Below are 12,754 nucleotides of genomic sequence, written 5' to 3'. Positions count from 1 at the left end.
TGTACCTATGTCAAAAATCAACTGTGGCTATAGATACATGAGTTTATTTCTGGACTCTTAATTCTATTCCAGTGGTCTATATTCTTATGCCAGTGTCATATTCTTTTTATTGCTGTGCTTTTTGTAATAAGTTTTGAAATTGGGAAGTTTGGGTCTTCTAACTTTGGCCTTCTTTTTCAAGTTTTTTGGCTATTTGGGGCAATTCCACATGATTTTGAGGCTCATATTTTCCATTTCTGCAAAAGGGGCTGTTGATAATAGGGATCGAATTGAACCTGTACATCACTTTTGGTAAAACTACATCTGAACAATACTAAGTCTTCCTATTCATAAACATGGGATATCTTTTCTTTATTTTAGGTATCTTTTAATTTCTTTCAGCAATGTTTTATAATTTTCAGTGCACAACATTCTTGGTTAATTTTATTCCAAGGCATTCTTTTAGATGCTATTGTAACTATAATTGCTTTCTTAATTTCATTGTGGATTGTTCATTGCTGACATAGGAACACAACTAATTACTGTATGTTGATCATGCAATCCTGCGGTTGTTTGTTTTCTTATTGAGTTTTAAGAATTCTCTGAATATTTGGATAACAGTTTTATATCAGATATGTCTGCATTTTCCTGCAGTCTGTGCCTCGTCTTTTCATTCTTGGCCGTGACTTTCACAGTCCAGAAGACTTCAATTTCAGTGAGATCTAGCATAGTAATTCTTTATTTCATGGATTGTGCCTTTGGTGCTGAAAGTAAAAAGTCATCACCATACCAAAGATTATCTAGGTTTCTCCTACGTTATTGTCTAGGAGTGTTAATAGTTTTGTGTTTTACGTCTAGGTCTGTGATCCATTTTGAGTTAATTTTTGTGAAGGGTGTAAGTTCTGTGTCTAGATTCAATTTTCTTTTTGCATTGATGTCTAGTTCTTCTAACACTATTTGTTAAAAACTACATCTTTGCTCCATTATATTGCCTTTGCTTTTTTGTCAAAGATGATTTATCTGTATAGTCTCTTGCCAATACCATACTGTCTTGATTACGGCAGTTTTATATAAGTCTTGAAGTCAGTATTCCAGCTATGTTTTTTTTCCTTCACTATTGTGTTGGCTATTCTGGGTCTTTGCCTCTCCATATAAACTTTAGGCTTAGTTTGTTGATACCCACAAAAGAAGTTGCTGCAATTCTGACTTGTACTGCATTAAATCTGTAGTTGAAGGGGCTTCCCTGGTGGCACAGTGGTTGAGAGTCCACCTGCTGATGAAGGGGACATGGGTTCGTGCCCCGGTCCAGGAAGATCCCACGTGCCGCGGAGCGGCTGGGCCAGTGAGCCATGGTCACTGAGCCTGCGCGTCTGGAGCCTGTGCTCCGCAACATGAGAGGCCACAACAGTGAGAGGCCCGCGTACCACAAAAAAAAAAAAAAAATCTGTAGTTGAAGATGGGAAGAACTGACATCTTATAAGACACCTAATACGGAGTCTTCCTATCCATGAACGTGGAATATCTCTCCAGTTATTTAGTTCTTTGATTTTTTTCATCAGACTTTTATAGTTTCCCCCGTACAGGTCTTATGCATATTTTGGTATATTTATACTTCAATATTTCATTTTTGTGGGTGCTAATGTTAATAGTACTGAGTTTTAAATTTCAAATTCCACTTATTCATGGTTGGTATATAAGAAAGTGACCGACTTTTGTGTATTAATCTTGTACCTGCAACCTTGCTATAAATGACTTACTGGTTCCAGGAGTCTTTTTGTTAATTTTTTTGATTCTCTACATAGACAATCATATCATCTGCTAACCAAGACAGTTTTATGTCATCTTTCCCAATCTGTATACTTGTTTTTTGTTTTCTTGTCTTATTGCATTAGCTAAGACATACAGCATGATGTTGAAAAGGAGTAGTGAGAGGAAGAATCCTTGCTTTGTTCTTGATCTTAATGAAAAAGCTTCAAGATTCTTGTCATTAAGTATGATGTTACTTTAGGTTTTTTGATAGGTATTATATATCAAGTTGAGGAAGTTCCCCTCTATTCCTAGTTTACTGAGTTTTTATCATGAATGAGTATTAGAGTTTGTCAGATGCTTTTTCTGTATCTCCTGATAAGATCATGTGATTTTTAAAAAATTTTTAAATTTTTTTTTGCTGTACACGGGCCTCTCACTGTTGTGGCCTCTCCCACTGCAGAGCACAAACTCCAGACGCGCAGGCTCAGTGGCCATGGCTCACGGGCCTAGCCACTCCGTGGCATGTGGGATCTTCCCGGACTGGGGCATGAACCCGTGTCCCCTGCATCGGCAGGTGGACTCTCAACCACTGCGCCACCAGGGAAGCCCGATCATGTGATTTTTATCACATCAGTGATGCATTACATTAATTCACTTTCAAATGCTGAACCAGCCTTGTGTACATGGGATGAAATCCCATTTGGTTGTGGTGTATAATTCTTTTTATATATTGTTGGATTCAATTTGTTAATATTTTTTGAGGACTTTTGCACCTATGTCTATGAGGCTTTCTACATTGGCCTGTAGCATTCTTTTCTTGTAATGCCTTTGGCTTTGGTATTTGCATAATTCTTGCATCATAGAATGAGTTAAGAAGTATTTCCTCTATTTCTATCTTCTGAAAGCAACTGTAGAGAATTGTCATGATTTCTTCCTTAAATGTCTGGTAGAATTCACCAGTGAATACATCTGGGCCTGGTGCTTTCTGTTCTGGAAGATTATTAATTATTGATTCAATTTCTTTAACAGACAGAGCCATTTCAGATTATTTATTTCTCCTTGGTTAGTTATGGGAGCTGTGTCTTTGAAGGAATTGGTCCATTTCATCTAGGTTATCAAATTTGTAGGCAAAGAATTAATTGTTCATAGTATTCCTTTATTAGCCTTTTCATGTACATGGGTTGCATACTGATGTCCTGCCTTTCATTTCTGATACTAGTAGTATCCTGTCTCTCTTTTTTTTTTCTTTGTATTTGTGTTTTATTTTACAATCAAAGGTTTAAAGATATAGCAGAGAGTACAGCAGGCAAAACACAGATTAAGCATATTCTGTGCAAAAATATTTACCACAGAAAAGATGAGAAAAATTTTAAAAGAATTATAGTGTGAAGGTAATTATAAATATATGAAATAATATAAACTATATTGATAGGTAATTCCCCTTCTTTTCAAGTTCCCAAGGGAATTATTAAATTTATATAAGGTATTCAAACTTGTAAGTTTGAAAATCTGTTTGAAAGACACTTTTACTGGAAAAATATAAGTGACCAAATTGTCTCAAATCAACAATAAAATAAAGCACTGAGAAGCTACTATGTAATAACAAAGAATGTGTTACAAGAGAATTTTTTTCAGATTTCAAGGAAGAGGTTATTTCTATGAGCACAGAGAAAAAAAGCAAGCTTTACTCTACTTTATATAAAATCAAGATAACCCTGAAACAAAACCTGATCAAAACACCAAATAATAAAACCAGACTTATCTCAATATATTGATACATTTAACAGCAAAAATTGTTAATAAAATGTTAACATTTGAAATTCATTGCTGTATTGAAATTCAGTTATTTATATGAGCAACTGATTCCCAGAATGTAAGAATAGTTTCATACTAGAAAACTTGTTAATATGATTTCTCTCAAAAATAGATAAGGGACCCCTTTTTTTCTTAATTAGCCTGGATAGAGGCTTATCGATTTCACTGACCTTTTTAAAGAATAAGCTTTGGTTTCAATGATTTTTCTCTATTGGTTTCCTGTTTTCAATTTGATGGATGTCTGCTCTAATTTTTATTATTTTCTTCTGTTTACTTTAGATTTAATTTGCTCTTCTCTTTCTAGTATCCTAAGGTGGAAGCTAAGATGATTAATCTTAGATCTTTCTTCTTTTCTAATATATGCATTCAATGCCACAAGTTTCCCTCTAAGCACTGCTTTCACTGTACCTGACAAATTTTGACAATTTGTGTTTTCATTTTCATTTAGTTCAAAATATTTTTAAGTTTCTCATGAGATATTTTCTTTGGCTCATGTGTTTTTTATAAGGGTGGTGCCTTAATTCCAAGTATTTTGGAATTTTCCAGCTATCTTTTTGTTACTGACATCTAGTCTAATTCCATTGTGGTCTGAGAGCAGACAATGTATGATTCCTGTTCTTTTAAATTTGTTAAGGATTTCTTAAGGTTTGTTTTATGGCCCAGAATGTGGTCTATCTTGGTGGACGTTCCATGTAAGCTTGAGAAAAATGTGTATTCTGCTGTTGTTGGGTGAAGCAGTATATAGATGTCCTTACATCCACCTGATTGATGATGGATGTTGAGTTCAACTATGTCCTTACTGATTTTTTTGCCTGCTGGATCTGTCCATTTCTGATAGAGGGGTGCTGAAGTTCCCAACTATGACAGTGAATTCATCTCTTTTTCTCTGCACTTCTGGAAGGGTTTTGCCTCATGCATTTTGATGCTATGTTGTTACACGCATACACATTAAGTATGCTACATCTTCTTGGTGAACAGCAATGCCCTTCTTTATTTCCAAAAACTTTCCTTACTCCAAATTCCACCCTGTCTGAAATTAATATAGCTACTTCCACTTTCTTTTGATTAGTGTTATCATGGTATATCTTTCTCCATCCACTTACAGGCATACCTTGGGGATATTGTGGGTTCAGTTCCAGACTACTGCAAAAAGGTGAATATTGCAATAAAGTGCATCACATGAATTTTTTGATTTCCCAGTACACATAAAAGTTGCATTCACACTATACTCTAGTTTATTAAGTGTGCAATAGCGTTATGTCTAAAAAAATGTACACACCTTAATTTTAAAAATACTTTATTCCTAAAAATGCTAACCATCATCTGAGCCTTTAGCGAGTTGCAATCTTCTTGCAATAGTAACATCAAAGATCAATAATCACAGATCACCATAACAAATATAATAATGAAGAAATTTGAAACACTGTGAGAATTACCAAAATGTGACATAAAATCATGAAGTGAGCAAACGCTATTGGAAAAATGGTGCTGACAGACTTGCTCGATGCAGGGTGCCACAAACCTTCAATTTGTAATATCTGCAAAGTACAATATAGCAAAGCACAATAAAACAAGGTATGCCTGTACTCTTAATCTAGACACTTGGCCTCTGTATCCACGAATTCTGCATCCATGGATACAGAGGGCTGACTGTACTACACCATTTTATATAAGGGAATTGAGCGTGTGCAGATTTTGGTATCCATGGGGTGTGGAGAGTGCATGGAACCAATGCCCCATGGATACTGAGGAACAACTATATGTGCCTCTATACCTAAAGTGGACTTCTTAGACAACATATAGTTAGATACTGTTTTTTGATCCAATCTGACATAATCTGCTTTGTAATTGGTATACTTAGACCATTGACATTCTAAATGATTGTTGATGTTTTTTGATTAATACCTATTGTATTTGCTACTGCTTTCTATTTATTGCTCCTTTCTTTGTATCTATTTTTGTCTTCCATACCTTTTCTGTCTTTTGCTGTTTTTTTTTTTCCCCTTGTTTTTGGCCACACCATGCGGCATGTGGGATCTCAGTCCCTGACCAGGGATTGAACACATGCCCCCTGCATTTGAAGCACAGAGTCTCAACCACAGAACTGCCAGGGAAGTCCCTGTCTTCTGTGGTTTTAATTAAGCATTTTATATGATTCAATTTTCTCCCCATTCTGAGCATATCAGTTGAACTCCTTTTTTAAGTGGCCATTCTACAGTTTGCAATCTGCATTTATAACCAATCCAAGTCCAGTTTCAAATAACACTCTACCACTTTATGGATAGTGCAAGTACCATAAAATGAAATAATCCTAATTCCTGCCTCCTATCCCTTGTATAATTGCTGTCATTCATTTCAGTTACACATAAGCACACATAAGCATTTTATATATACATGTAATCAGACATAAGCATATATATAAGAATATATAATTGAATACATTGTTGCTATTATTTTGACCATTCATCTATTAGATTAAGAATAAGAAAAATAAAAGCTTTAATTTATTTTACCTTCATGTATTCCTTCTCTGATGCTTTTTCTTTCTTTATGTAGATCTGAGTTTCTGACCTATATCATTTTCCTTCTCTCTGAAGAACTTCTTTTAACATTTCTTGCATGGCAGGTTTACTTGAAACAAATTCCCTGAAATCTTTGTCTCAGGAAGTCTTTATTTCTCTTTCACTTTTCAAAGATAATTTCTCAAAGTACAAAATTCTAGGTGGGTAGGTTTTTTTTCTCAACACTTTAAATATTTCACTCCACTCTCTTCTTGTTTGCATGAAGAGCAAAAGTCAAATGTAATTCTTACCTTATATTTTCTACAGGTAAGGTATTTTTTTATCTCTGACTGCTTTCAGGATTTTTATCTTTATCTATAATTTGAAAATGGCATGTCGAGGTGTAATTTTTTGGGTATTTACCTTATTTGGTGTTCTTTGAGCTTCCTGAATCTGTGGTTTAGTGTCTGACATTAATTTGCAGGAAATTTTCAGTCATTATTGTTCCAAATGGTTCTTCTGTTCCTTTCTCTGTTCACCTTTTAGTGTTCCCATTATATGTATGGTACAACTTTTGTAAATGTTCCACAATACTTGGATATTCTTTTCTGTTTTTTCACTTTTTTCTCTTTGCTTTTCAGTTTTGGCAGTCCTATTTTGATATCCTCAAGCTCAGAGATTCTTTCTTCAGCTGTATCCAGTGTACTAATAAGCTCATAAAGGGCGTTCTTCATTCTGTTACAATATGTTTCATGTCTAGCGTTTCTTTTTGGTTCTTTCTTAGAATTTACATCTCTCTGCTTACACTGCCCATTTACTTTTCCATGCTCTCTACTTTTTCATTAAAGTCCTTAGCATATCAATCACAGTTGTTTTCAATTCCTGGCCTGATAATTTCAACATCCCTGAGTCTGGTTGTGATGTTTGCTCTATTCTGTGTTTTTTGCCTTTCAGTGTGTCTTGTAATTTTTTGTTGATAGGTGAACATGATGTACTGGGTAAAAGGAACTGCTGTAAATAGGCTATTAGTAATGTGGTTGCAAGCTGTGGTGGGAGGGGAAGCGTCCTATAGTCCTAAGACTGGATATCAGTATGTTATTGAGCCTGTGCTTCTGGACTGTGAACTTAAGACAACCTTGTCAGTTTTTCTCCCCCACTTACCTGTTTGGACAGGGTGACTAGAGTGGGCTGGGGCTGAATATTTCCCTTCCCTCAAGTCAGTTAGGTCTGATAAAATCCCAGCAAGTTAGATTCTGGTTGAAGAGTTTCTCCTGAAGACAGACCTTGTTAGAAGAACAGAATGCTCTGGCACATTCAAAATTGTTACCCCTATTGTTAGTACAAGGGGATTTTTCTCTGATATTCTCTGTGAAAACCTTGTAGAGCTCCAGGATGTAAAACTGATGAAACTGTCAGGGCTCCCCAATGACGAGGCTCCCCTGGAGTTTTTATCTCTCAAACTTGTCCGCACTGAGCCTCTAGCAATTTTTCAATAACAGTTCGGGTCTCCCTACACTAGTACTGATTTCCTACAAGGGTTCCTGATCTCATAAGCTGTGATTCTCTTTATTTGCCTGTCACTCTCTCCAGTTTGGAGGACAGCAGTTGGTTCTGTGATATTACCTCCCTTACAGATCTAAGAAGAGTTGTTGATTTGTCAATTTGTTCAGCTTTTTACTTCTTGTTAGAACAAAGTGGTGACTTCTGAAGTTCTTATATACTGGATTGGAAACTGGCAGTATTCTTTGGAGTTTTTAAATATAGGATCCTGTGATCTGCAAATAGAGATAGTTTTACTTCTTCTTTTCCAGTTTGGATGCCTTCTATTTCCTTTTCTTATCTAATTCCTCTGGCTAGAACCACCAGCATAAGGTTAATTGCAGTGGTGAAAATGGGCATCCTTGTCTCATTCCTAAACTCAGGGAAAATATTTCGAGTCATTCACCATTGAGTATGATGTTAGCTGTGGGTTATTCATAAATGCCTTTGATCATGTTGAGTATATTCCCTTCTATTCCTAGTTTTCTGAGAGTTTTTATCATGAAAGGATGTTGAATTTTGTGAAATGACTTATGTGCATCAATTAAGATGATCATGCAGTTCCCGCCTCCCTTTGGTTCTTTCAATGTGATGTATTACATTGATTTATTTTCTTACATTCAACCACCCTTGCATTCCTGGGATAAACCCCACTTTGCCATGGTTTATAATCCTTTTAATATGGCTTTGGATTTGGTTTGCTGGTGTTTTGTTGAGAATTCATATGTCTATATTCGTTAGGAATACTGGTCTGTAAATTTCTTTTCTTGTGATATTATTCACATGGCTTTGGTATTATGGCAATGCTGGCCTATGGAATGAGTTAGGAAGTGTTCCCTATTCTTGTATTCTGTGGAAGAGTTTAAGAAGAATTGGTGTTAATTCTTCCTTAAAAGTTTGGTTCAGTTCACTAGTGAAGCTATCCGGTCCTGGGCTTTTCTTTGTCAGGAGGTTTCTTATTACCAATTCAATCTCTTTGCCTGTTGTAAGTCTGTTGAGACTTTCTATTTTGTCTTGCATTTAGGTAATTTGTGTGCTTCTCGATCTGTCCATTTCATCTAGATTATTTACTTTGTTGGCATAGAGTTGTTCATAGTATTCTCTTATAATCCTTTTGATTTCTGATGACAGGTATTAATATCCACTTTCATTTCTGATGTTACTTATTTGCTTCCTCCCTTCCTCCCTCTCTCTGTCAGTCTAGCTAAAGGTTTGTCAATTTTGTTGATCTCTCAAAGAATGAACTTTGGTTTCATTCCCTTTATTATTATTATTCTGTTCTCATTTTATTGAACACTGCTCTAATCCTTATTATTTCCTTCCATCTGCTAGCTTTGTTTCCTTTGCTCTTCTTTTTCTAGTTCTGTAACACATAAAGTTAGGTATTTCCTAATTTCCCTTGTGATTTCTTCATTGACCCACTGGTTGGTTAAGACCGTCTTATTTCATTTCCACATATTTTTTTAACATTCCAGTTTTCCTTATGCTATTGATTTCTAGCTTCACTCCATTGTGATTGGAGTGGATACTTTGTGTGATCTCAATCTTTTTACATTTATTGAGATTTATTTTGTGGCCTAACATCTGGTCTATCCTGGAGAATGTATCAATTGCACTTGAGAAGAATATGTATTCTGCTGTTGTTGGGTGGAGAGTTCTATATATGTATCTGTTAGTTCTAGTTGGTTATACTGTTGATCAAGACATCTATATGCTTATTTATCTTCTGTCTATATGTTCTATCCATTTTTGGAAGTGGGGTATTAAAGTTTCTAACTTTTATTCAAGAACTTTTTTTCTCTTCAATTCTATTGAAGAGTATTCTTAATGAAGTAAAGATTCCTACAACCTTTTAAAGGGCCAAAATAAGTTTCAAAATTTACATGTGTATACCTTTAAAGCAAGAAATTCCAGTTTTAGAAAATATCTTAAAGAAATGGTAGCATGATAATAATAATAGCTAACAGTTATTGAGCCTTTACTTTGTGCCAGGCCATGGGCTAAGCATTTTAAATGCATTAACTAATTTATTGGGTAGTTTTATTATTATCCCAAATTTCCCAAATCTGTAAATGATACAAGAGATGATGAGTGTCTGATATGTAGGTAAACACATGTGACTCAGAGTTTTCAATGAGCAGTGTTTGTTACAGAAAAAAATAAAAATCAAACTAGCGGACAGAATGGTACTAAGAATTAGAAAACTTGGGTTTAAACTGTACTCTATCGTTTAAGACTATAAAATCCTAAACTCATCTGAGTTTCGCTTTCCTCAAATGCAAATAATCTCTAAGATTTCCTCCAGTTTGCACTTTGTGATTCTTGTGCTTACCAAAATCACCTAAGATAGTGCTGGAAACAAAGTAGTCCCTGACTGAAAGTTATTTGAGACGGTAATGTAATGACTTCTATACACTAATCTTGCTCTAGAAGCATAGGCTATTTATAGAAGAAACATAACTATTTTGGAAAGCTAACCAAGACTGTGCAATCATGATCAATCAAAACAAAACAAATAATATACCAGTCTATGTTTTCAATAAGCTACGTCACAGTTTAGGTGGGGAGACATTTTGTGAATAAATAATTATAATAAGAGCTATTGTAAAGTTATTAACAAAACTCTATAGCAGCAGAGAATAAGGAATATTTAGACTTCCTGAGATGACAATTCAACTTCATTCTTATATTTGCTGGATGAATAAGATACTAGACTAGGCACACAAGGAGTGTGTGGAGGTGGTGGCTGGCAGAGGAATTGGGATACGCAAAGGGTAGAGTCAAGAAAAGGCAGACATCAGATTATAATTTAGTGTTATAGAAATACGATGTCAATTAATCCTAATTCTCTCACTTTGACATATATAATATTATTATTATAGCTAATAGTTACTGACCACTTATGATGTGGCAGCTTAAATACATGTATATGTACTCCTTACATGAAACCAATGAGATAGGGTTTTACAAATGAGAAATTAAGGTCCAAAGAGATTAAATGTTTTGTCCAGCGTTACACAGCTGGTAACTGATGAGGCTGGGCTTTAAAAGCAGATAGTCCAACACTAGAGCTGGCGCAAAGATTTCCCTTGCTAAGCACTTCTGCTGAGATGTTTAAATCCAGGCCAATTATCATCTCATCCCACTTAACAGAAGTATCTGCAAAGCTACCTCTGAGCTTCTCCTAAGTCACTTACAAGACAGAGGATCTGGACATCTAACCCTGCCTCCCATGAGATTACCAATATATCTTGTCAAGGTATGCAGCCCTTCATAAATTTTTTTTTTTTTTTTTTGCGTTACACCGGCCTCTCACTGTTGTGGCCTCTCCTGTTGCGGAGCACACGCTCCGGATGCACAGGCTCAGCGGCCATGGCTCACGGGCCCAGCCGCTCCGCGGCATTTGGGATCTTACCGGACCGGGGCACGAACCCGTGTCCCCTGCATCGGCGGGCGGACTCTCAACCACCGTGCCACCAGGGAAGCCCCCTTCATAAATATTTTAACTCCTTCCTGAAAGATTTCTTCTCCCCACTAAATACAGCCTTCCCTTTCCTTACAGCATGATTAAGAAGTCTATACCAGCTTCCTATTGATAAGAATAAGAATTAAGAATACTATGTTTGAAGGATAGTTAGTTTTTACTCTACACCAAAAAGAGAACATAACATAGTCCTGTTAAGCAGAAAGAGGAGAAAATTAATTCAACTTCATAAATATGAAATCAAACGATACCTTCAGTCCCTCTAATTCATTTTGCAGTTGCTTAGAATAGTGCTCGCTCTGTTCGCGCAATTTCCTGTCTTTAGATGCTTCAGCAGCTACAGCTTCTGTACGAACTTCCAGCTTTAAAATAAAATGAAAAAAGCAGATTTCATGGTTATAATTGTTTCTCCAATAAAATGTCTCCCCATGGGAATTTACCTTGCAATAGATAGATAACTTAAATGTTGAAATTCATATTAAATATTATTACCAAACTAAAAAAAAAACTCTTCAAAAATTAAAGAATGAAATATATATTACTTCACTAGTCTGAAAAAGCAGCTTTAATCACTACCCCATGGGCACTACAAATTTGCCTGACTACTAACCTCTTTTTTGGCTCTTTCTGTTCTGCGCAGTTCTTGCCTTAAGCTTTCAACTTTTTGCATCACCAGGTCCACCTCTTCTTCCTTATCTCGGACATGGCGAGCAAGTTTCTGTTTTTGGGTGTGCAATTCTGTTAGCCGCTCATTGATCTCCATGAATTCCTGCATGGCCAGTTTCCTCTGACAGTGTGCGTCTTTCAGCTCTTTGGATTGGTTTTTTAATCGCTCACTAGCCTGGACTAGTTCCTACAGTTTCGTAAAAAGAATATAAGTTACCAATTCTGCACCCTAGGGACCAAATTTGGCCATCAAAATATTTATCATGAAGTCAAGAAGAGCCAAAATAATTCACCTCAGAACAAAATTAAAAGAAATGAACTACTTTTGAACAGATACTAGGAGCATGGTGCTCTGTTCATGTTCTCAATTCCTTATGCTAACATGCTAACTGCAAAGGAACAACAGATTTAACCTTCCAGTACCTTAGTTTCAATAAATAAATAAACAAATAAAGGTATAGGAATACAAGATACAATGGTAAACATAAAGATTTTGTGAAATTTAATGGATATCTGTGATATTTTTAAAAATTATATCAAATGATTACAAATGATAAAAACAAGGGCTGTATTTGATGTGGAGACTAACTCTTGGGCCAGCAGCAAAGAGAAAAGCTAATTAAAGTGAGAAACTTAGAAGGAGCTGAAGTAGACTTGGGTCAGTAGAACCACCTGCCTCCCAGCAAAAGGAAATGCAAACCTTCTTTGAGGAAGAGTCTCAATGATATCTTTTTTTTTTTTTTTAAGAGCATACACATATAAGTTCACAACCATAGATTTCCCAAACACCCAAAGGACAAACAACCACAAGCAAACATTACAAACAATAAACCCCAATAAAAATAAACCCCAATGGTATTTGGATATTAGAACTATCAGATACTGATAAGATTGCTATACATGAAATGTTTGAAGAAATAAAAGGAAATCATAAAAATAGGAAAATGACAAAAGACTATTTAAAATGATGAGGCAAAAAGACTACGAAAAACTGTTTATAAAACATTGTATAGAGCATTCA

At 35.5% G+C, this 12,754-nt stretch overlaps 1 protein-coding gene across 1 annotated transcript in view; it reads right to left on the bottom strand.

The window, feature by feature from the left end:
- CDC42BPA (CDC42 binding protein kinase alpha) overlaps nt 1-12,754 on the bottom strand; it is a 345,595-nt gene that overhangs the window by 112,523 nt on the left and 220,318 nt on the right. Inside the window, 2 exon segments of the mRNA XM_032632745.1 lie at nt 11,319-11,429; nt 11,678-11,920. Coding sequence (XP_032488636.1) covers nt 11,319-11,429; nt 11,678-11,920 — 354 coding nt within the window.

Source organism: Phocoena sinus, chromosome 1 (genome assembly GCF_008692025.1).
Source record: "Phocoena sinus isolate mPhoSin1 chromosome 1, mPhoSin1.pri, whole genome shotgun sequence".
Classification (NCBI taxonomy): Eukaryota; Metazoa; Chordata; class Mammalia; order Artiodactyla; family Phocoenidae; genus Phocoena; species Phocoena sinus.
The sequence above is the reverse complement of the archived record's forward strand: the minus strand, read 5'-3'. Positions and strand labels throughout refer to the sequence as shown.